Genomic DNA, 25,970 nt, shown 5'->3' on the forward strand with positions numbered 1-25,970 from the left:
TTCAGTTGTCCCTGTTAGGGTATTCATGTAAGTCGAGGAAGTTGAACACATTTTACATGGATCCCACTTTAATCTTAAGTGTTCTGGTAGTTTAACTGCACATTTAATCCCAGAGAGGACTTGATATATGCTAAAGAAGTGCGCGTCTCAGTTTTTCTACATGATACATACTATATAGGAGTAAATTGTAAGAAATGAATTACAAAACATTTTCTGGCAGCTCGTTGCCCAGATTGTGCTGTAATTAACAACAATTACTGTTAATGCGTTAATTCACAAAAAATGTCCTTTTTTATTTATGCATTTTACTGTGAACACATTGTAAAACATAAGGCCCAGGGCTGATTCTGGCCGCTGCTCAAAATGATAATTTTTCAAAATAAGCATTGTGCTCTATTAAATAAGACTTAAAATTAGTAACTGAGACCTTAAACACATTAGTAAAGTGCGTAGTCATGTCATAAATCAAGTGCAAAGTAACTTCATTTTCTCATAAATCTATATACAAGCAAAGTTCTTTTTACCAACCAGACAAGTCGCCCCCTGGTGGCTAGAATGTAGGTTTAAAGTACTGTAGCAATGGATTGACTTTGCAGACTTGAAGTTTAACACTTGTGCTTTGATTAATATCAGTGTGACAGATTTATTTTTGTTAGCTTGGGAAAGGGCAAGCTAACAAGTATAGGCTTCCTGTTTTCCTCTTGATTACTCTATTTGTACTAGCTGTGCAAAACCCCCCCACAAACCCTACACCTGTACAAGTTGACAACATTTGATAAGAAACCACTTTGTTCCCAAACATTTTACATATATTTTCCACATGGTTGAAGTTTCTCTTGAAATGATGCTAAACTCTCTCACATCCTGCCAGTATTACGTGAGCTGGACACGTATCAAAATGCTCTTTCCTGCAGTTTCAGCGTAATAGTGACACGTTCTGCTTGCATCACCCAATATGCAAGTTAAATATACAAGCATCTGAAAATAACAACGCTTCAACCCTGGAGGTGAGGTACTTAGCAGAAATTCATTATTATGTCCTGTCTATCTCTCACTCCAACTGAAGCACTTTCTCTTTTCAGCCTCCTCTGAGTCATCTCCAATTATTCTATTAGTGCTGAAATTTGGAGCAGACCCGCTTTGTTCGGGGGTGTGGGAGGGGGGGGGGGGGGGGGTCATATTGCAATTCATTAAGTTGCTTTTTGTATTCTGCTGCATCACTCTGTAACGCCGGGCTTTGCAGTTCGGCCTTTTTATGAATCAGAGTGATGTGACAGGAAATCAGAGCAGGGTAGTTAAAAGATGATGCTCTGTCAGTGTGTTGTTGGGGGTTTTTTTGTTGTTGTTTTTTGTAAAGGACTATTGTGATGACAGTGGTTGTCTCCTGTGTTGTGATTTCTTCGCTGTTATTTCTGAACAAGTTTTCTTATTTTAAATCAAATCTGCTTTCCTTTAAGCCTTTATTAAGCTTTGATAAGATTTTAGACTAAAAATCAAAGAATTTTTAGAAGAAAATAAAAATTTCAGTGAAGGACAAAAGCAGTCGTGGTAAAACACAGAGATGAAGAATGCGTTTTAATGCTGAAGTAGACTCCCAGACAAGATTCTCAGACTTTTCTTGCTCAGTTTCTTTTTCTGAATTTTGAGGATAAAACTCATAAAATAAAAAATCAGAAAAAAGCATAGACTGAAAAAGAATAGTGCAGCCCGTCTAGCTACAAAGTGGCAACGCACACAATGGAAATTTGTATTTTGACATTCTGACGAGGGCTGAAATGTTTTAATGTAATCGGAGACGTCTCATACTGCGCTGTTATGAAATGCTGCCCATGTTTGTTAAGGCGCTCTTGTCAGCGAACAATAGCAGTTTTCATTTCTTCATTTAACAATATGTTGGTGTTACGTAGCATTGTCTGAGCATACCAGAACCGCTGAAGTGAAACGGCTTTACGAGCACTAAATTCTACTTTCTTTCTTTTTTGTTCTCTTTCCTGTTGTGGAAAGTCACAGATGGGAGGACTCTGCGCTTTCTAGTCAAATCTAGCCTTATTGAAACAGACCCCTTCTGGTTAACAAATGCTCAAGAATAGAGTTTGTGCTACATGGTTTGTGTATTCTTCCTTTAGGTGCATTCGTCTGTATGTACTCCCATCACGTTATGTGACTTCAGTCATAAAAAAAATCAATTCGACTTTGAATAAGAATGAATGCAGAAATGGCAGGTGAAGTGTTGAACTCCAGGCTCCGTGGCCGTTCCTTCACCGCCTGGCGTAGACGACATGGTGGTGTGAATTCTCTCACCCACTGCAGCACGTAGAGTTGCAAACGTGCTGAACAAACAGACAGACAGGCAGATAGACAGAGGAGACCGTCTACCCACCGCTGATCCTCATCCTCATCCCCCTATCCCTCCATCTGCCTCTCCAAACGGTCTGAAAAAGACGATGCGAGTGTTTAATCTTTATTTACTCTAAGCAGCACGACTCTTCAGAATGAGGCACCTGATAGATTACTCTGCACTTCTCTGCTGCAGACACCTGTAAAGATCTTTTCTCTGTAGTCATAGATTGTGTTTTTTTTTTTTTTTCTCTTCCTCCCTCAGTGAATGGCACAAAGCTTGTGCGTCACAGAGGTTAGCAGGTATTTGCTGAAAGCTACCCGAGGCTTTTACTTGGGTGCTGCTCAATTTCTCAGATTCTTGCTGTGACGGATGTGAAAGTAATAAGAAAAGATTTTTTTTTTCTTTTTGAAGAAACACTAAGTGCTCAGATGAGTGAAAGCCTTTAACCTGTGTCACTCTTCTAGCACTCCTTTAATTTCATTTAGTGGATTCATAAAAGGCAGCACTGTGGGGAATTCACTTTATCAGTAAGTTCCTTGGATAATGAGCTTTTCAGCCATGCACTCTTTTTGTCCCACATCTCCTTCCATCTGTGATCATTCAGTGCACTGCTGCTACTAACTACTGCTGTCTGTCTCTGCATAGCTGGTTTGCAGACTTCTATAGCTGTCGCCTGCTTTTGCTAGTCCTAAATTACATTTCAGCAGGTCATTACAAAAAGATTTATTTTGATTGATGAATGTCATATCCAGTGGGTTTACATTTTGAAATTGCCTATGCATGAGCAAACGGCCGGACTCCACAGGGAGCTATTCCACTTTGAAAAGCGGCAGGTATCGAAAGGCTGAAAATGTTACAGGCGAATGAATAGCACGAACCGCACCCTTTCCACCTTTTCTCTGCACTGTTTGTCAAGCCTTAGTTCATTTAAAAAAATTAATAAATATTGACGTAAACTGTCTGCAATAGAAAAATGGTTATGTCAGCCAGAATGATTTTTCTTTCACTTTAGAGAGTGAGAATTCAGAGCTGGGAGTCTGAGTGTGTCCTGCTGATAGCTTTTGTAGCAGGTTTCTGCTTTTGAGAGGCACCATTTCTTCTGGAGGCTGGTTAATGTTATGGTGAATAAGACTTTCTGGCACTTCAAATATCTTTTTTTGTAGCTGTTTCAGAGGATGGCTTTAATCTTTAGACAAGCCTATGTTGTCAGTGTGCAATTAAGCGGTTTATTTTTACTAACAAGCAGAAATGATTCAGAAAAGTCAAAAATGTATCTTGTTTGGAAGAAATCCTGCCCCTCAAAAAAGAAAAAGAAAACACGTTGCAAACTTAGGCCTACAATATTCTGCAGTGTTGAACTTTAATGAGCAAAAATGTGTTTCTCCTTATCAAATGTATTTTTATGATGCACGTTTTAGCTGGAGTGATGGTTCAGCTTTAAGTGTCTCAGAAAGGTATGCTGGTGAGTCAGCGTGCACTTTACCATGACCCTGGAACCTGATCAGCTTAAAAGGAGCAGTCATTTTTAAGTCATTAGTAATACCTGTGTCTTTCCTTTGGTGACATACCAACATTTTTTTTTTCTCCTGTGGAGAATCATCTGTGATGGCGTTTCTTTTTTGCCTGGCTTTTTCAGGTCAGCTGTGTTTTAAAAGCGCTGTTCTCAAAACAGTGGTGCTGTGATACATTATTTACGCCCATTTTGAAAAATCAAAATCATTGCCATCATGATTGTGAAGTAATAATGGAATAACAGAAAATTATAGAAGTTGAGGTAAAACAAAAGTTTAATATTTCTTGAGAAAATGTGTTTGTTTCGTTCTGGGGGTTTAGCAAAACGATTGATGTCCTCTTTTAATTCAAATGCTATAACTTGGAGGAAATGGTTGGGTATAGCATGACTAAATTTGTTGTGACCACGTGCAATGAACTTGCAATCTCATTGCAAATGGCTGATGAGTTGTGATAATTAGCATAGACTGACTGAGATTGGAGCGTCCTGTCTGTCTGTGTTTAAAAAATTAGACAGCACTTACTTGCAAACCTTTACCAGTCTGTGAGCGACTGCAGACAGTCCAAGTCAGACTGCAATTGTGTGGAGACAGGTTGCTTCATCCCAGGTAACCTGTGGAATCGCCTTGCCTTCAAAAGTGGTCCCCCAGAGGCTCTCTGGCAATTTAGCTGACACAGGTACTAGCTGTTTGTCCCCAAGTGTAGAAATGTCCAGTTCAATCAGTGGATTTTTTTTTTTTCCAATTTCTTCTTCCCTGGAGACAAGGAGGTTGCTGTCCTATTTTTATTCTAGTGTGACTGCGCCATTAATTTACAATACAGCAGCCGGAGATCGTTAACTTATTTAGTTTAAAGACTGTAAATGAGAACATTGCTAACACTGTCAAGAGGTTAAAAAAATCTACCAGCCTACACCTCAAAATCACATTTGGACTACTTTTACATAACATTTTATTTGTGTTATCTTTCTTACTCTCATACAGAGATTGGCTAAGATGAGAAATTGAGGCTGAAAGTTCTTTACGTTTATTTGCAGACATGGTATATATCCTACTGTCTAACCATGGGCGTGATTGAACTAATGAATCATCCAAATTAAAGTCTTAAAACCTAATATCACAGTGTATGAGAAACTAAACAGCTGACATTGTGCTTGATATGAAACTTCAATTGTGTATACTGTACATATGATGATTGTTTTTATGTAACAACCTCAACTAACCTCATCTAACCTTTAGAAGTCCTTTGAAGCTGGTGTTTAATTTAATCTATTAGGAAAATTGAGACTCATTGTGCTCGGGGTATTATTGGCTCTGGTATTAATAAATGATATTCTGTACTCTATGTGACGGCAAGTCATTGCTCTTTGTCAAGTCAACTTACACTGATATTTATTGTCCACAGACCAAGTAGATATTTATTAACTGTAACTACTCAAACCATTAAACAACATTCAACCAAAAAATGTTACTGTGGGTGATTGTTATTGAATAGAAACTTACAATCAACACCCAAAATTGCCTTATGTAAATGATGATGATGATGACTGAAAGATTCAATCCATAATGCACTAAGCAGATAAGCACCTTCATACGTGTGAACTTTGAAGAATTTTAGGGGAATCAGACTACGAAATATTTTAAGTACACAGGAGGAAGCAGTCAAACTCAGAACTGTTCCTGCTACTTGAGATCTCAGTGTGTGTTAAAGGAAAGGAAGAGATCTGGTCAGTGTGTGTGTGTGTGTGTGTGTGTGTGTGTGTGTGTGTGTGTGTGTGTGTGTGTGTGTGTGTGTGTGTGTGTGTGTGTGTGTGTGTGTGTGTGTGTGTGTGTGTGTGTGTGTGTGTGTGTGTGTGTGTGTGTGTGTGTGTAAGTAATCATCTAGAAATCAGGCTTCCATTAAAGAAATCTCTCACAAGTCGGCTGGAGAATATTTGTTTGATTTTATGCCGGAGGTTTTTTTTTTTTTTTTTTTTTTTGGAGGTGGGGTTGACAAAACTGCCTCACTTTAAGTGCCATTTGTTTAGTCATTCTGAAGCTTTTGATCTCTTAAAAAAAACAAAGAAAGGATATTATAGTAATCAGTAAATGTTTGCCAAGCTATCATATCTGTATTTTCCTGAGAAGAAAAAATGTAAGCACATTTTCTCTAATTTATTTTATTTGTAATGCAACTATTTGCTTTCTATTCATTACTTACTACTTTAAAAAATGTCTTCTTTGTTTCTGGCAAACCTTCAGCTGGCAGTGCCTAAAGAATCTACCTTGGTGGATTATGCCAACACCCAGCCGGCAGTGTGAAGGGAAATCACGTGAAACACTAGACGTACTTCATTTAATGTAGTCTACAGTTGCACTTTGTTCATGTAGTCATCTGGATGGATGAACTGCATATTGCGGTTCTCATTATCATCCTCGTTATCATTGATTACAGTGACATCATTATGTTGATATTAAGGGAGTAGCTCCTCCATGGCAACCCCCAAACACAATCCTTGTCCCACCTTCATTGCGATGTTTATAACTTGGATCCTGATTCACACAGGAGGCGGCCATGATTCACTGCAGACACTGCATGCTTGCTGGAACAAGCCCAGTGATGTGTCTCAGTGATCAAACCGCGTTGCGAGACGATGGCCGATGACTGGGGACACTTCCTGAGCTAGTTGATTGCTGTGTACACTCGTTGAATGGGTGAAACATTAGTTTGATCAAACTTTCAAACAAAGAGAGTCTATGCTAGAAAAGTCAGTGCCGCTGTTTGCCATGCCAACATCACCTCATGTTCCTTATCTAACTCCACATAGGCGGGATTTTTTTTATTTTTTTTTTATTTTTTGCTTTTTTGTTGGCACAGGCCATATCCGTCTCATAAAAGTCACCTGTCGACAGTGTCTAAGGCCTTGTCTACTCTGCCATGTATCAGCAGTTATTCAATAGTGCCAGTTGTGTGGAAACATGGTGCTGTTTGAAGTTTAACATAATCTCAAAGAAATGTCTCTTTAGGGGTTCATTTCAGCCTTTGCTTTATTTTACAGCGCAGTTGGGTTATAGTTTTTCTTGCTTTGTTTAAGCTTCAGATCCTCCAAACAACATGTGTTTGATTAAAATCCAAAGGTCATTTAATGGCGTCGTAAGACACCTTATCTGTAATGTACAGGCTAGAGTAAATTCTACATGGACTCAGCGGGTGTTGAATGAGGGGTTCGGCATTAATAATAGTGAATCACAGGTGTGAATCATGTGTGCTTTTTCCACAAGGATCTTTTCTCAAACTTGTATTAACCTGCAAAAAAAAAAAAAAAAAATGAACGTGGAGTTGTTCATTTGAAAAATTTGAGGGGAAGTTACACTGATATTCAGACACAGATATTCAGATGAACTGAAAAGCCCCGTTTTCTGTTAAAATTATGTAGTCAAAGACTTTTTTTTTTTTCTTTACCTGCACTTAAAAAAAATGAAAAAATTACAGACGTCATACATTGTGCTGTTTTTCTTAACTCTGATTCAGCCGTCAGTTGTTCATGCACCCTCTGATGACTTTCTGTAGCATTTATCCTCACTGAGGCAGGCTTTCACACCTTGTTCACCCCAAAGGTGAAACTTGCAGGTGTACAATGGCCTCTTTGAACCCCGCCGCCTCCCCCTCCTGGCCTTTCTCAGCCTCCCCCTTCCACCCCATGTGGTCTGTTGTTGAGGCTGTGCAAACAGCTCAACATCCAGTGGCCACCCCCCACCAACCCCCGGGTCGAAACACAAAGGCAGCATTTACCAGTACGTTCTGGTGACCTTCAGAGGGCAATGTTGTTGTAGCTGGATGCTGCCTGCTGGACACAGACGTACACTTATGTATCGTTACGTTTGTTTGCTCTGAGCTGGGGAGGGGGTGTCATATAAAGAGGAATGTCAGGTGTTGGATCGAATGTATATGAGTAGGTGTTCAAAGGTGGAGTGTGCTGAACAGGGTGACTTATAGAGATTTTTTTGCTTTCACCTAAAAATGACAAAGTGAAACTGATGCTTGTGCTTTGTACACTTTCTTCACAAGGTGTTGAAATCCATGTAGGTCATTCACTTTTGCCCTTTTCCCTCATTGACTATCACATGTTCAGAAATGAGGTAGAGGGTGGGGGGTGAGGTGTGCTGTGCATGTTTTGCCGGTTTCACCAGAGCATTTTGCCCTGTAATAAACCTCGACTCTAGATTTCACCCAATTGTGATAGAGGTAGCAGTATAAACTGCTTAGCTATGATTGTCCCCTTCTGTTTACAGTATTGAGTCACTCCCATTGTTTCATGTCATATGCTGCTCGGTCTGTGCTTTAGCCTGTCTGTGAATGGAGACTGTTCTGTAATTGACTGCACAATACCAGAATGTTTCATAGGAGATTACTTATTGACAGCTGTTCAAATATTGAAACACGAGAGGTCATCTGTAAAATATGGACTGTAACAAATGTATGACAGGCTCGATGGATTTATACACAAAGTTTCTGAAAAAGTAATAACTGTTGATATTATGTTTTCGGATCTGTGCCTGCTGGTATCCAATGCTGTCTCCTACCCCTCATAAAGAAACAGGTTAAGATTCATGGTATTTAATATTTGAGGATTTGCTGCGCAAATTTTGATTAAATGATCGGCTATCTTCTTGTGTCCCTATAGTAAATGAAGTTAGAACCAGCAGTAAAAAATAAAAACAAGGTACTTTTTTGTGGGTGTAGAGCAAAATAATTCTGTCAAAGGGTGTTCTAACAATAAATCTCTGCCAGCAACTTTAAAGCTCAGTAAACCTTTTGTTAGTAAATCATTTTTAGAAATATGTACAAACCTTGTTTGGGACCAAGGATTGCATGTGGAACCCCACATGATACACAAATCAATGATTAGCTGTAATTACTGAAATACTAAATCTTCTCCTGAATTTTTCCTCAGGTGTGGTTCTGATGGAGATTGCAGAAGCCCAGAAGAAGGTCCATAATGACCTGGAAGATAACGTAAGTACCTTTTTAAAGAAGAAGTCATATTTTTATAATTACTGTCAAGTCTCTCACATAGCATTTTTAAAATATGAGTATCAAAGACGGAGTCACAAAGTAAGGAAGTATTGCAGGGCAAAAACACAATATGTGCTGGCCTTATCCTGAGCAAGCTATTAATTACATTAATTACTAGCTAGAAGTATTTATGGTCACAAATGCTTATCTCTAAATGTTAGTGAACAAATGCAGAACTTTTTTTTTTTTTTTTTTCCCCTCTGTACTCTCGCTATCACAAGCCTCTACAAACTTTTGAGTTTAAAATCGTTGTAAGCAAAAGTGTCAGAACTGCCGACAAAGTAGAAAAGCCACATGATTATTTTCCAGACCTGACGCCTTAGGGCAGGGGTGTCGAGCTCCAGGCCTCGAGGGCCGGTGTCCTGCAGGTTTTTGATATCACCCTGGATCAACACACCTGAATCAAATGATTAGTTCATTACCAGGCCTCTGGAGAACTTAAAGACATGTTGAGGAGGTAATTTAGCCTTTTAAATCAGCTGTGTTGGATCAAGGACACATCTAAAACCTGCAGGACACCGACCCTCGAGGCCTGAGAAGATGCAGCAGCAGATCTCAGAGAATGACTCGGCCTCTGTGTGGAAAGGTTTTAGGAATATCACCAACTACAAGCCTAAAACCCCCCACTCCACTGATGACTTGCTCTTGGCAAACACCCTCAACGACTTTTACTGCCGTTTTGACGAGCCATCAGACAACTTTCACACCTTCAACGGCCCCAACAATAGAGACACTTTGGACACTAATTCCCCCACCTCTCCCCCCTCCATAGAGCCATCACCACCTTCAAACACGTCACCTACAACACCCCCCTCCTCACCCCACACAAAAGAGGATTTCACACCACCTCCTCCCACCACAACTCTTCATATTCATGAAGTAGGTGTGAGGAAGCAGTTTAAGTCTGAATGCTCGAAAAGCTCCCGGCCCAGACGGTGTGTCTCCTGCCACCCTCAGACACTGTGCAAACAAGCTGGCCCCAGTGTTTTCTGGCATTTTCAACTCCTCACTGCAGGTATGTCATGTGCCTGCCTGCTTCAAGTCCTCTACCATAATCCCTGTCCCCAAGAAACCTAGGATCACTGGACTAAATGACTACAGACCCGTGGCTCTGACATCTGTGGTCATGAAGTCATTTGAGCGTCTGGTTCTCGCCTATCTCAAGACCCTCACGGCCCCCCTCCTGGACCCCCTGCAGTTTGCATATAGAGCCAACAGGTCTGTAGACGACGCCATCAACATGGCCCTACACTTCATAGAATAGAATAGAATAGAATTCAACTTTATTGTCATTGCACATGCACAGGTACAGGGCAACGAAATGCAGTTTGCATCCATCCAGAAGTGCTTTAGTGATATAGATATATTACAATATATATTAGCAATAATATAGATATGTGAGTATATTACAGAAATGGGTCTATTATGGTATGTTATAATGTACACGGTATGAAGTATGTTGTGAATATTCTATAACTATAAGTATGTACAGGCTGTAGTGAGTACAAGCTATGTACAGGATATGAACAGGATATAAATATGAAAAACTATACAGAATATGAAATAAATAACTTTACAGAATCTGAGATATACAGCTATACAGAAATGGGAACTATGCAAGTTGTAAACAGTTGTAGGATTAAAGATTATCGAATGTACAGAATGATTATTTACACAGAGCTATACATTAGTGCAGTTAAGATAAGTGAGGGTGTAGATAGTTTCTACAGAGGCTATATAAAGTGCTAGTGGTTGTGAGTGGTGGTTCAGTCCATGTTATTATTGTGTTTGAGGGTACAGTTGTCCATTGTGGGTGTGTGTATGTTCAGTCCATGAGTTTAACGTGGGTCAGATGTCAGGAGGCAGAGTTCAGGAGTCTGACAGCTGTGGGGAAGAAGCTGTTCCGGTACCTGGTGGTCTTAGTCCGGAGGCTCCTGTGGCGCCTCCCAGAGGGCAGGAGGGTGAAGAGTCCATGTGATGGGTGACTGGGGTCTTTGATGATTTTCCCAGCCCTTTTCAGACACCGCTTCCTGTAGATGTCTTTTATGGCAGGAAGTGGTGCTCCGGCGATGCGCTGGGCAGTTTTCACGACCCTCTGCAACGCCTTCCGGTCCGAGGCAGAGCAGTTCCCGTACCAGACTGTTATACAGTTGGTCAGGATGCTCTCGATGGTGCAGCAATAGAAGTTCACCAGGATGTCTGAGGACAGGTGGTTCTTCCTCAGAGTCCTCAAGAAGAAGAGGCGCTGGTGAGCCTTCTTGACCAGCTTGGAGCAGTTGGTCGTCCAGGTGAGATCCTCGGAGATGTGGACTCCCAGGAACTTGAAGCTGCTCACACGCTCCACAGCCGTCCCCTTAATGTGGATGGGTGGATGTGGGTCAGCATTCCTCCTGTAGTCCACGATGAGCTCCTTGGTCTTCTCGGTGTTAAGCAGCAGGTTGTTTCTGTCGCACCACTCAGCCAGACGATCCACCTCCTCCCTGTAGGCGGCCTCATCGTTGTCACTGATGAGGCCAATCACCGTGGTGTCATCTGCAAACTTAATGATGGTGTTGGAACCATCAGCAGGTCTGCAGTCGTGGGTGAAGAGGGAGTAGAGGAAAGGGCTCATCACACAGCCTTGTGGTACACCGGTGTTCATTGTGATGGTAGATGAGCAGCGGTTATCCAGCCGGACATGTTGGGGGCGGTTGGTCAGGAAGTCCAGTAACCATTTGCAGATGAGGGAACTGATACCCAGGTCTGTCAGTTTCCTGATGAGTTGTGAGGGGTGGATTGTATTGAATGCTGAACTGAAGTCTATAAACAGCATTCTGGCGTAGGTGTTGTTGTTGTCCAGGTGTGAGAGGACAGAGTGCATTGCGATGGAGACTGCATCCTCTGTGCTCCTGTTCCGGCGGTATGCGAATTGGTGGGGGTCCAGGGTGGGGGGGAGACAGGATTTGAAGTGTGCTAGGACCAGTCGCTCTAAGCACTTAGTGATGATGGGGGTGAGTGCTACTGGGCGGTAATCATTGAGGCAAGATGGGTTGGAGTTTTTGGGTATCGGGACGATGGAGGTGGATTTGAAGCAGGCCGGTACCACAGCGTGGGCCAAGGACAGATTGAATATGTCTGTGAGCACTCCTGCAAGCTCCCCAGAACACGCTCTGAGAACACGCCCGGGGATGCCATCAGGGCCTGCAGCCTTGTGGACATTGATCCTGCTCAGCACCGCTCCTACATCGGTGGGGGAGAGAGTCATAGGTTGGTGGTCTAGCGTCATGTCTGCTTTGGTTGTGGTTGTGGGGTTCCCTCGCTCAAAACGAGCATAAAAGTTGTTGAGCTCGTTTAGGAAGGAGACATCAGAGGATGCGGGAGAGGGTTTGGTGGTCCTGTAGTCTGTGATGGTCTGGAGTCCTTGCCACATGCGTCGGGGGTTGGAGTTGGAGAAGTGTTCTTCTACCTTCTTTTTGTAATGGTGTTTGGCTTTTTTGATGCCCTTCTTTAGATTAGCCCTGGCTGTACTTTAGGCGTGTGCATCTCCTGACCTAAAGGCAGTGTTGCGGGCCTTCAGGAGGAGACGAACATCCCGGTTCATCCAAGGCTTCTGGTTGGGGTACATGGTGATCCGTTTCTGGGTGGTGACACTGTCTGTGGTTTTGGAGATGTAATCCAGTACAGATGAGGCGTACTGGTCCAGGTCTGTGTGGGTGAACATATTCCAGTCTGTGTTTTTAAATCTGTCCTGGAGCACTGCGTCTGTCCCCTCTGGCCACACTTTAATTGTCCTCACAGCAGGTTTCACACGTTGGATGAGTGGTGAATACCGAGGTGTGAGGAACAGGGAGAGATGGTCCGATTGTCCAATGTGGGGGAGGGGTGTGGCTTTGTAGGCTCCAGCCAGGTTGGAATACACATGGTCTAAAGTCTTGTCTCCTCTGGTGTGGCAGGAGACATGTTGGTGGAATCTGGGGAGGACTGTCTTTAAGTTGGTGTGGTTGAAGTCGCCAGCAACAATGAAAGCAGCCTCGGGGTGTTTATTCTGGTGTTTGTTAATGGCTGCAGAAAGTTCTTTCATGGCCAACCTAGCATTAGCGTCGGGGGGTATATACACGGCAGTGAGTATAATCGAAGTGAATTCTCTGGGGAGATAATAAGGTCTGCATTTGACCATTAAAAACTCCGCATTAGGTGAGCAGTGACTCTCAGTAGTAGTGGAGTTCATGCACCAAGCATTGTTAATATAAATGCACAAACCTCCACCTCTGGTCTTGCCGGAGTCATCTGCTAGCCTGTCGGCTCGGTGTGTGTGGCGTCCTGCTAACTCGATAGCATTGTCCGGGCAGCTGTTGTTCAGCCATGTTCGGTGAAAAACATGACATTTGAGTCCATAATCCGTCTGTTGTTAGTGATGGAGAGCCGTATCTCATCCATTTTGTTTGCCAGAGAACGGACATTGGCGAGAAAAATACTGGGTAAAGGCAGCCGGTGTGGTGTTAGCTTTAGCTTAGCCCGTAGCCCTCCGCGCCTACCTCGCCTTTGTTTACGATCTCGGCGCCGTCTGCGTGCACTTCCGCCCAGCCGGGGAGAGTGGGCAGCCTCCGGTGTTCTGGAGATCTCTGGGGTGAGTCGGAGATCGGCGATAAAACTGTTGGAGTTGTGAGTCCAGATGTCCAGAAGCTCTTGTCTGCTGTAGGTCAGCAACGCACAGCAATTCTGGACGAATAATCCGGTTAAAAGTAGATAAAAAAACCGCTAAATAGCAGATTCTGGAGAGACACTGAGCCTCGCGTTGTTCACGCGCCGCCATCTTCATCCTGCAGCATCTGGACTCCCCAGGAACCTACGCCAGGATCCTGTTTGTGGACTTCAGCTCTGCCTTCAACACCATCCTTCCAGACCATCTCCGAGACAAGCTTTCCCAGATGAATGTGCCTGATCCCATCTGCCGGTGGATCACTGACTTCCTGACGGACAGGAAGCAGCATGTGAGGCTGGGAAAGAATGTCTCGGACTCCCGGACCATCAGCACCGGCTCCCCTCAGGGCTGTGTTCTTTCTACTCTGCTCTTCTCCCTGTATACTAACTGCTGCACCTCCACCCACCAGTCTGTCAAGCTAATCAAGTTTGCAGATGACACCACCGTTATTGGACTCATCTCGGACGGGGATGAGTCTGCCTACAGGAGGGAGGTTGAACGTCTGGTGTCCTGGTGCAGCCACAACAACCTGGTGGTGAATGCCCAGAAGACAGTGGAGATTAATGTGGACTTCAGGAAGCACACAGCCCCACTCCCTCCCATCATCCTGACTGACACCCCCATCACCTCTGTGGACTCATTCCGCTTCCTGGGTACCACCATCACCCAGGACCTGAAGTGGGAGCCCACCATCACCTCCGTCATCAAGAAAGCCCAGCAGAGGATGTACTTCCTGAGGCAGCTGAAAAAATTCAACCTGCCAACACGGACGATGATGCAATTCTACACTGCAATCATCGAGTCCATCCTCACCTCCTCCATCACCTTGTGGTACGCTGGAGCCACTATCAGGGACAAACAGAGACTGCAGCGTGTTGTGCGCTCTGCTGAGAAGGTGATTGGCTGCCGACTCCCATCTCTGCAGGACCTGTACACCTCCAGGACACTGGGGCGTGCAGCTCGGATCTCAGCTGACCCTTCTCACCCTGGACACAGTCTGTTTGACCTGCTCCCCTCAGGCAGGAGGCTCCGTTCCATTCCCACCAGAACCTCTCGCCATAAGAACAGTTTCTTCCCCTCTGCTGTTGGACACATGAACAATAACCGTATGACTGTTCCCACCACTAACACATGACCCTACGCTGTGTTCACTGCATCATTCCATGTTTGGCACTGATCACCACCTGCACTCATGTATATATCTATCTACTTAGCACTTTTAATTCTTATTCTTATTTTTATTTTCATGTCTATTTAAGCTTAATTTATGACAGTATGTTTGCACTGAAGCACCGCAGCAATTTCCCAATGTTGTAAACCTGCTCAACATTTGGCAATAAAACCCTTTCTGATTCTGATTCTGGAGTTTGACACTTGTGCCTTAGGGTAAAATGCTTCAGATACCTTGTGACAACATATAAACGGAAGACAAGTATTCCCAAATGAAATATGTCAACAACTGAAGCCATTATCAAATATTCCAGAAGATCAATCCATGCTTACTGTACACAACGAGTGATGTGACTGAACTGAACTGTAACTTTGATGTATGTATCAACAAATTCGTGATGTTTCCTATCTGCAGTTCAAGAGATTCCACAGAGATGTTATTATCGAGCTGGAGAAGAAGACAGAGATGGATGTCAAATACATGAACGTACGTGTCTCCATAGAGAAAACAGCGTTTTTCTGTCTCTAAGAGATAGGCATGGCGACCCTGACATCAACAAGTATTTTTAGATATCACATTTTGAACCCTTAATTTTAGCATTTTGATCATAACCAGTAGTTTGGAACACAGGGTAGACTGCTATGTTATCAGAAATGTGTACCAGAGTTTAAGCTTGGATGGTCTAGTAGTACAAATAACCACAGTGCAAGGCATATTTGTATATAATAACTGCATTACAAATCTTCCAAAATCATCAACACAGGTCGAGAGTTCAGTGGTTCTAATGATCTGAGGAGAAGCCCAGCAGGAAGCTACTAGCGACAAGCACCTGTCAAGAGGTCTACATGTACTTAATGTGGCCACACTCTAATAGTACACAACATTAAGCTTTTATTACAATTAAAGCTTTAGTTGGAAGTTAAAAAGAGCGGCTGGTATAAAAAGAATTTTATACCAGCCTTTTCATACCACATGTTGAGTTCTGTTGGAAAGATCACTTTTGGAGCCAACTAAATTGATTATTTCAGCAAATGCAGTTTTAGGCATTTCTACTTCTTCTTTTTTCCAGAAGTTTCCTCTTGCATACATCTTGTTTATGTAACTATATTTCATGGAAGCTAAGCGTCCCTAAGGGAAGCATTGATGATGGTTTAGTTCTTCTTGTTTGTGTAGTGAAATGCCTGTTTTCCTCTTGTTAAATGACTCCTGCAGGCCACCTTCAAGCGCTATCAGTCAGAGCACAAGGTGAAACAGGAATCCCTAGACCGTTCTCAGACAGACCTGAAGAAGCTCAGGAGGAAAAGCCAGGGAAAGCACTCATCCAAATATGACCTCAGAGAGAACGAGGTGAGCTTGAAACAAAACCAGCTCCAATCTTTCCTGAACATTAAAAGGCGACTGTGTGCTAATACTTTGGATGTTTTTTAAAGTATGTGGAGTTTGAATGCTGACACTCGGCTGGCTGTGAAGACTGGATGACTAGTATAACATTTATTTGACAGGGTAATGAATTGAGGCCAAGGCTTCTCGTGATAGGGATTAGTTTGCCTGTAATATTAGGGCAACTCATTGGAATGAAATTCCATGTTTGCTTTTTTTTCTTTTGTATTACATAATAGCGCCACTGATGACAGGCGTTTGAGAAAGGACACCCTTGGTGTCTTCAAATGTTTTGACTTATGTGGGATAAAAGGGCATTTTAAAAACCTTTCATGTAGTAATAAAACTATCAAAGAAGTCACCGTGGTCAAAGCTGCGTGCAGTTCACCTGTTTTTACATGGTGCACAATAGAACAATCATATGGCTTAAATGACTGTTTTCATAGAAGGTACACACACCCATTTTTTGTACAAAGGAAAGCATGCATGCAGGCACAGATTCAAACCCTGTTGAGATTCAGGTTGTATTGGATGCAGCACATCTGATTGGTCTACTAATAAGTTTCATTCATGTAAACCACAAATGTAAGCAGTGATTAAATAAATACAATTCCATTTAGAAAAACCTACAAAAACAGTCAAAATACTGTTGTTTTAAATATCCAGTTATTACTGACTGATGGACTAGTTAATTTGATTAACTTTGAATGCACTCAGGTGTGTGTGGGTGTTGTGTTGGTATATAAATACTACCCCTCCATCATTCTTATCGTTGATTTGCATTCTGCTCAGAAAGTTTCCATCCTGTAAATATGTTTTCTTATGACAACAACAATCATTTCTGTGGCTTTTTAACCTTCAGTCCACTCTGGAAAAAGTGGACTGATATGCTTATTGTGCAACGTAGTGTGATGCATTTATCTAAGTACGGAAACTTTAAAGTGGAGTCCACAGTAGTGTCTACAGGTATAAGCTATTTACATTTAAGTATTTGAAGATCCTTTTTAATAAAATGTTCACAACCAACACCAAAAGTGAAAATTATTAAAATGAATGTCAGTTCAAAGTCCACAGTAATCGAAGGCAAAGTAAGGAAAGTGTGTAGCTGAATATTCAAATATGCTCACTAAGGCTTTTATTATTATTGCTAGCATAATGCTTCATAGTTGGTACTGTACAGTGCTGTTCATCTGCATTGTATAAAGACAATGCTAATGCTAAACTGGATCTACAATGACAGCATGGCTTCATAGTAAAAGTAGAAGAGTCTGGGAACTTGCATGCCTGCAGTCCAGACCTAAAACTTGTGTATTATGAGATTCTTTAAGGAGTAAAAACAAAGAGCAAAAGAGATCTAAGTGTTCTAGGTTTGCTCTGTTGTGTTTTCCTGCTGCTAAACTCTGTATCAGTCCTCTGTTTATCTTTGCATTTGAATGGCACTGTTTAAAAGACACCCATACAATAAGCCGTGTTGTCTGGGTGGAGCTTGATAGCCTGATCCTGTTTCTCAAGCCAGGTTGAAACTGGGGCCTTTCTTTCCACAGAATGGACTTTTTCATTATCTGATAAAAATGACACCAGTGAGCTACATGCGAGATGAGTCTAACTGCCCAGCTTTCTAATAATGTGTAGGGCTTGAGTAAGGGGCCAGTAATGAGCTCAGCCCTGTCGGCCTGCTCTTCCACCTCACGTCTGGGCAATTTTAGTGGTGAAAATGGGAAATAAAGAGCTTTGATTCCGTGTCTGAGAGAGAGACACACATAGAGGGAATGAGACCAGACAGTAGGGGATGGTCTTTGACAGAGCCCTTAGAGATAGGCTGCTTTACCATCACCATGACAACCTGGGGAAAATGAAAAAGATTGGGGGAGTAGGCGTTGAATAAAAAAGGGATGGAGTGAAGGTTGGGAAGTTTATTTTAAAGGGTTCAGTGTGCCTTGTGTCAGGGTCCAGCTGCCCGTGTGTGCGGCGTGACGCGTAGACTCAGTCTCAGGCTCTCTGTGGGGAAGGGGAAGACTGATTTGGTCTCCCGCTGAGCTAAGATTGATCCAGGGGCAGCAGGAGACTCAAATAAACTTGTCCCTAAGTGCAGGGACTTTGACTACAAAGCTTATTAGGAGCGTGATTTGTGCATCTAACCTGAGGACCCAAACAGCTTTTGCTCACAGGGAGCCATCAAGAGTCAGTTTTCCCAATCTTGGGTGTTAAAGCAACAAAAGTCCCCCGATCAGAGGCGTTGGCACCTGGTAGCAAAGAATTAAATAAAATAAAATAAAATAAACAGCAAGTATTTTGAATAGTCACCTTACTCCATTTAAAAGAGGATTTTATTTATGTTGCAATTATGGCCTGATACAGATGTGACTGAATATATGTGTATATATAAATGCAAAGTTTAAAAAAACAAAAGGGATAATGCATGTTAAAAAATTGCAAAAATACTTATTTAAATGGACCTATATTAATACTACAATAAATAAACTACAAATAGAATAAATAAATGTACATCAATATTAATGATAGTAATTAAGTTAATAGCTCCACCCACATGTGGTTAAACCCTTTTGTTTGTCATAATCTTTCTTCTGACATTTTTTGAACTGAGATAAAGATTATTTTGAACTGTGAATCATGCAAAGCTACTCTAATACAGCCAAACAAAACTATGGAGCTGAAAATTGGCTAAATAGATCCTCTTAACTATAAGCTCATCAATGCATTTAATGAACCCGATGAAGCACAGATTAAATTGTTGTTATTCACCCTATTCTGTAACCTCTTGTCCTGTGACCACCTTCTGCAGTACTTGCAGACTATCTCATCACGCCAGATGGACATGCAGAAGTTCATTGCTGACGGCTGCAGAGAGGCTTTGCTGGAAGAAAAGCGACGCTTCTGTTTCCTGGCGGACAAACACTGCATGTTCTCCGGTCAAATTAGCAACTTCTATGAGAACGTAAGCAAGGACTGAGATGAACATCCAGCACAGCCGCATCACACCTTCTATAATGGATCATTTAACTTGCTCTCATTCTCTGGTGCTTCCAGGCCAAAGAAATACTGTCGGTGAAGATCCCCACCTGGCAGGAAAAGTGCAGCGACATCACCAAGGTGCCAGACTCTGTGGTGAGCATGATAGAAGGGCTGTCCGTCGTTCCACAACAATCACCGCTGGTTGATCACTGTAACAGGGTTAGTTTGATTTTATTATTTGATTTGTAAGTGTGAAATCTGTAGATGTTAAGCATTCTTCTGTCATGTATTACCTTGTTCTATCACATATTCTCATCGTACCATGGGGGTAGTTTAGATTAAAACTGAGGATAGAGCATGCTGTAGTGCATAAGGAGAACAAAGCATTTGTAAAAGACTGGCCCTGCGGGGTTTTTATCTTCTCAAGTTGTTGTGTTGTAGTTTATCTTGTTAAAGTAATGAAATCTGTTGTATCAGATGAAAGCTGTTGTGTAAAGTAGTAAGACATGGGTGATTGTTATCAGCAGGAATTCTCAGATGTGTTGTTGCTGTTATGTGGTGTTAAGGTCCAGTGAGGCAACAGCTGTTTAGTGCTTCGCACTTCACTTTGTGACTGTTTGATTATAGCACTAAGGACCTGTTGAGATCTGAATAATGCCAATTCACTTTGTCATATTGATGCATCCGCTAATCAGTCTTTGTGATCTCTTCAGGTCAATGTGGACTCTGGCCCTCCTCCAGCACCACCCCTCAAAGCTCAGTTCAGCCCACTTGCCAACATGTTTAATCAAGAGCCCACATTTCCATTTAACTCCTCTTCAGACCACAGCTCAGGTAAAGTTGGCTTATGTGAACTGCATAAATAAATATATAATCTTTATTGGTGAAGACTAAATCAACTTTGTTATCTACATGATGTGTGATTTTTATTTTTTTTCTGTCTAAAATAGGCCAGACTCGCTCATATTTCTTGTATATGTGTAAAGGAAACATTCTCATGCCAGAGCTGTCCATTAAATAGCTGCAGAAACAGCTAGCCATCCCCCCAAATTAAAAAAAACAAAACAAAACTTCGTTTACAACGGTTCAACAGAAATATGGCAAAGTCTCATTTCTAGTCTCTTCTGCCTCCAGATCAGGGCAGTATTGGAGATGGCAGCCTGTCGAGATCTACATCCCAGTCATCTGGTCTGAACGTGAGCAAGAAGTTCCGGGTTAGAACCATTTTCCCTCACACAGCAGGCAACAACGACACGCTCCTGAGCTTCGATGAAGGCGACATCATCACTCTGCTCATCCAGGACGAGAAGGACGGCTGGTTGTACGGAGAGCTGGAGAAGACGCAGCAGTGAGTCTTCATCTGCTTTTGTATTCAGGGCTGTGTTAACGGCTAAGAAAACCTGAGCTTAGTCTCCACAATCTCATTTAAAGTTACATTTTGTAATCTAGTTATCGTTCATTTTATTCACTCAATAGATTTGTTGTCTACAAATCCCAAATATCTCTAGTTGAATATTATTTTTATTTATTCCTTTATTTATTCATTTTTAGGCAATATCAAAACATTAAAGGTACAGTTTGTAAAATCTCACCATTAGATGTCAGTGAATTGCAGATTGCAGTCAACTGAATTCTGTTTTCTTGTCCCTACCAGTCAAGTGCATAATCTTAGCTACGGTGGGCGTTTTAGCGTTTTAAAAAAATGTTAACTTGTTGGTACACCTAAGACAGGAATGATACTTCCATTACAAGAAAGACGTAGCAGTCGTGGCACACGGGTGGTTTTTTTTTCCCCACATAACTCAGCTGACAGTACAAGTTTCTCTTTTGTGCTTTTGCTGCTTTGTCATGCTAGTACCACATGCCTCAAAATACAGAGTATGTCCGGTATGTTCAACACGACATTCGTAAAGCCTGATCTTAGCTCACTCACGTACACATGCAGAAAAATGGGTGCAAACATGCAAAAAAACCCAAAACAAAACAAACCAGGAGGCATCTTCTCATGTAGATTATACAACAACAACATTTTCCTTCCCCAAACACAAGGAAGGAAAATATTTTAGCTGGAACTTTTATAAATTCCAATGAAGTCAGACCTTTTTAGCAGCTGTGATTACATGTCACCTCCAGAGAAGGTGGAAAAATGTTCACAGGTGCTAAATGAAAGATCTCCCTGCTTTTTATTCCCTTAGACAAACATAGCACCTGTTAGCTTTGCATCCACTTGTACAAAGGATCAGGCTTGTTTATGTACAGCAGGCTGTGTTTGCATATGTGGCTGCAGCAGCATTACCCTCCTTCTGTGTATAATTACGTTCATATTCATCCTTGCCAGATCACTTAGGGCTCATCATGCAGGATTATGGAGTGCTTTCATTTTGCGTTTGTCCCACTTTGAAAGAATTTACACGAGCCTTATCTGCTTGTTGTGCGTGGCATTAGGCGGCCTTTTTAATTTCAAGTGATTTTAATGCAGTCAATGGCTTTTTTTTTTTTTTTTCCTTTTCTTTTTTTCCCCCAAGAAGAGGCCGTGTTGGGAGAAATCAGTGCTTTCTGTTTCTTAGCAACAAATCCACTGCATTGGTCTGATAAGCCATCGTTTTCTCCAGACGTGACTTGGAGACAACTTTGGAGTCTTAGTGAACAAAATCTTCTATTCTGTGTCTGATGTTAGAATTTTATTCAAGTGTTTTGTCTGCTGCAGTGATTCTCTATCGTGATGGATTCCAGATGACTGCTAAGAAATTGCATGACTCGTTATGTAATTTTATTTTGACGTTTTTTAAAGATGAAACGATGTGCTTCTGTTCCCAGGCGGGGCTGGTTTCCCTCATCTTATTGTCGAACTTACACTGAGTCGGTGGTATCAAATAGGTAAGAGGTGTCAGAGCCAAGCATTGAATCAATAACTTTTTTTTTTTTTTTTAATTTCACAGCTGCTGTTGGATAACTGAAGCTTTATGTAATGTGTCTCAGTAGTAATCTAGGCACGCCGGTGCATCGTCTTAGTACGATTAGCCTGCCAGAGACTGAGGAGGAGGAGGACGAAACAGTGTTGCTGCCACCACCAGACTACAGCGACGACGCCCCCTCCCGCCCAGTCATCCTCTCAATGCCTTCGCCAGTAAACACGGTCAGTATCAGCACTCGATTAAGTAAACCACCTGTCATCAGCTGTATCAGGAGCATTTCCAGAGCGTTACCTGATATCTTTTTTTCCTCATGTTTTGATAATTCGGGTTGATATGACGTATCTTTAGGTGGCAATGCTTTGAAATAGTGCTGCAGTTAAGCAATTTGAGTTTTGTAGGTATTACCAAGAACACGTGCTCTAGAAGAAAACGGATAAACAACATGCCTTTACACTGGATGTTTTGCTGTAACACAACAAGCACGTATGGAATTTGTGCAATTTCACAAATGATTGATTTATTATGATGATCAGGGTTGTCATTTAGGGAAGCTGTTCAGTGAGTGTGCTACTCAGCATTTTTCTGAATCTGCTCTGTAGTTTTCCATTACATTGTAAAACAATAAGTATACTTTTTTTTCTGTGTATTTCACACTGCTTATAACAGTCTTTCACATTATCATTTCTGCTCTTGGCTTTGTATGGCTGCAGCTATCCTTGATACGGTCTAATTCACACATCTCTTGGTGTGAGCACAGAAGCTGCTGTTAAAACCTTTTGCTTGTGAGAGGTAGCCAATTGCAGGAAAGCTAGCCAAGGGAAGCTAAAACAGCTTTATTGAAAAATGAGCATAATGTGTCTCCTTTAAGCGCTAATATTGTTATGCTGACATGCTGGGCATTTAAAAATATTTCATTTAAATTTTATTTTGAAAAAAGACCTATGCAAATGATCAAAGACCCCCCAGTGGCAAAAAACAGCCCCTTGAGATCATGATCTATCCAGCAAATTCAGTAATCATTTCCAGGTGCCTTGAAAGCTAGTGCAAGACCTGCCTTTGCCATTCAAGTCCATTCAAGCAGCGTCTCACTGAGCCACCTTTTAAAAACAGGGAGGTGATGTCGATTTCCAGTCCAATAAAAGTAGTCTGTTTGCACCAATCACGCCTTCCCTCAGGGCTTTTCTTTGATGGGCCTTGTTCCATCAGATACTAACATGCTGTTAAGTTTAATATTAGGCACCAACACAAAGAACAGCTAAGAGTGACTGTTGAAAGCTTGGAGCGAAAAGAGTAGCTGCTCGTCATCTTCAGCCCTCTTTGCTATTAGAAATAGGTCTGAGCTAACTGCAACCCCATATCTCACACATGCCCTCCCCTCTCTCTGTTGAGTTTTGACACCCAGTCTGTGAACAGAAAGGAGTTAGTCTGCTGAAAAATCCAGAATGCAGTACTTGTCAAAGGATTGTCAAATACGACATGGTATGCTGTTCAGAACAGCTGTGCCTCAAGCACAAGCAAGTTTTTAGTTACTGATTTCAGTCAGATTTAAAGAAAGGGGTTTTTTTGGGGGGTGGTTTTTGGTCAGCTGTGGTTCTCTCTTCCACTTTGGACCACTCTGAACCACATGTCAAACTCTAGGCTACTTGGAGATAAAGAAAAAGAACCACCAGAGTCATTGTGATTCACAAAAATGAATTTCTGCAAAGTTTGCATGGGAGTCTTGATATATTTAAGTCCTCAGCAAACATTGCACTTTGTAGAGACATTATAAAAGCTAATATCCTGCAGCTGCTCTGTAATGTGACATGCATTTCTCCCCGGCTGCTGCTCATTGGCGAAGTTTAATGGCTGAAGTTTGTGGAGTTAGTCATCATTTTAACACAAGGTTATTTCTTCCTGATGGGACACGTGCCCTTGCTGGGTCGTCACTCCACACATGCACCATAAATGCCATCATGCAGGCAGAACTTTTAAGTCGAACTGATCGCGTCTTATCAACATCTCCTTAGTGCGCAGTCACCGGCTCCACGCCCTTGAAATGGCACAGCTAGAAGCACACCTGTGTTCTGTAAACAAGGTTCAAGGAAATGCGCTATATTTATTAAGACTATAGTTTCCACGAAGTATGTTTAATCTTCAGAGAAGTCACATTCAGTAGGGGCCTGTTTGTAATTTTGACAGATACAGGCATGACCACGGTACCTAGAAGAAAAGTGTAAAACAAATCAGAGAGGAGAAAAAGGTGGTAAAATACTCCCAGACAGGTTTTGACTAGAGAAGAGTTACAGAGGGAAGCATAAAAGATGAGAGAGTACAGTCTCAATTTAATTTTGTGACTGTGCTGTGCTGCCTGACTGGAAATGAACTATCTGTTGAGCCAGCAGGCAAGCCCAGGCACACTTCTTTCTCATCACCTTCCTTTCTGTTCTGGACTGTCTGTACTGTCCTCTGAGTTTGCTGCGTCAGGATTTCACTATGAAATATACGACAGTGGGGGAAATACCAGCTCAGCGTACCCCAAAATTTTACATCCTGTTTGAGAAAGTAGGAGCTACAAATTTACCACCAAAAAAGTGTTTATGTTCAGATCAGCCCTATCAGCTAGCTATCAGTTACAATAATAGAACCCCCTGGGTGTCCTGTGAATTGTGGGAGGTAGGACTTCTTCCAGCACATCCCAAAAACGATCAGTTCATTTGGGATCTGGGGCTTTTTGAGGTGGGGTTAGTTTGTGTTCCACTACAAAAGCAATTCAGGAGTGTCTCAAGGAACACATTGCCCTTCCTTCTTACCATATCCACTGCTAGGAAGTGCTGTTGCCATGGGGGTGTGTACATTGCCTGGTATGTGACAAAGGAAAAGCTGTGCATTATTCTAACAGTGCACAGTCACAATGGTCAGGGGTCACTTTACATCATAGTTGATCAGTGTGTGTTGGACACAATTATATTCTGTGCTGTTTGAGGGGGGGAATTGCAGGACACCTTTAAGCAAGGTTAGGGTGGGGTTTTTTTGTGACATAATCAGTTGAACTGGAGAAGAAATTCTGTTTTTTAACACAAATTTGATTGAGGTTTTCTCTTTGTGAAGCAAATCTGTGCTCATTTATTTGTGATTCATCTAATCAGAAGTAAAAGTTTGCTGAGAACTACAAAAAAGCCAGGATGTTTCAAACAATGAATGATGAATGTAATGCCTTCAAAGCCCGTCTGTGGCTTTAAGAACTGTCACATTTTTTTTTTGTTGACACCTGGTGTTTCCTGCTCTCTAGGGGAAAAGATGGGTAATGTCTGTTTCCTACAAAAAACGACAACAAAAAAGGCCTTCTCATACACATAATAAAATTATCTGCATGAGCTGAAACAGAAAAACAGAAACCACTGATGGTTCATTTTAAAACCTTTTGTCACGGGACATATTGTGAGACTACGGCAGCCCTCGGGGCATGCAGCTCAGAGATTTCTGCTCCTGAACCTCGTTGTTTTCCATGCTCACCTTTCACTCTGCTGGCAGTAAGATTATCACCAACCTAAGGTGAGAGAGGGTAAAAAAAAAAAAAAGTGTTTCAATTGCCAGCCTTTCTAGATTGTCTAGATTACAGGTTCAGTGAGTTCTGAGTTTTGTGGTGTAATTATATGTCAAAGGAAGGCGGGGGGGGACAACTGTTGATGGGAAGTCTGATCAAACTAGTCCGACAACTAGTGCTTTCTTAATAGCTGGAGGCAGTTTTTGGAGATTGCAATGATGCCTGTTGAACTTTGTGTTGTTTCCATTTTGGTGACTTGAAGTTAAAGAGTCATTTCTTCTGCTTTTTCTTTAATAACAGGTTTCTTTAGTCAACGGGACTCCAAAGGCTCCTTTTCTTGCGTGAGTGACACAGCTGGCAGATTTTCACATATCCATATGACTAATTAAAAATCTATTTGACAATAACCTCATACA

General features: G+C 41.9%; 1 protein-coding gene across 2 annotated transcripts in view; it reads left to right on the forward strand.

The window, feature by feature from the left end:
* baiap2l1a (BAR/IMD domain containing adaptor protein 2 like 1a) overlaps nucleotides 1-25,970 on the forward strand; it is a 30,159-nt gene that overhangs the window by 2,550 nt on the left and 1,639 nt on the right. The window contains exons 4-13 of one of the 2 annotated variants that reach the window (XM_076887307.1): nucleotides 8,787-8,848; nucleotides 15,175-15,246; nucleotides 15,973-16,107; nucleotides 18,944-19,096; nucleotides 19,189-19,332; nucleotides 19,827-19,947; nucleotides 20,248-20,461; nucleotides 21,931-21,990; nucleotides 22,093-22,249; nucleotides 25,855-25,895. In XM_076887307.1, the coding sequence (XP_076743422.1) occupies nucleotides 8,787-8,848; nucleotides 15,175-15,246; nucleotides 15,973-16,107; nucleotides 18,944-19,096; nucleotides 19,189-19,332; nucleotides 19,827-19,947; nucleotides 20,248-20,461; nucleotides 21,931-21,990; nucleotides 22,093-22,249; nucleotides 25,855-25,895 (1,159 nt within the window). The remainder of the gene's footprint in view (nucleotides 1-8,786; nucleotides 8,849-15,174; nucleotides 15,247-15,972; nucleotides 16,108-18,943; nucleotides 19,097-19,188; nucleotides 19,333-19,826; nucleotides 19,948-20,247; nucleotides 20,462-21,930; nucleotides 21,991-22,092; nucleotides 22,250-25,854; nucleotides 25,896-25,970) is intronic. The other variant, XM_004562327.5, reaches the window with a different exon arrangement.

Source organism: Maylandia zebra, linkage group LG8 (genome assembly GCF_041146795.1).
Source record: "Maylandia zebra isolate NMK-2024a linkage group LG8, Mzebra_GT3a, whole genome shotgun sequence".
Lineage (NCBI taxonomy): Eukaryota > Metazoa > Chordata > Actinopteri > Cichliformes > Cichlidae > Maylandia > Maylandia zebra.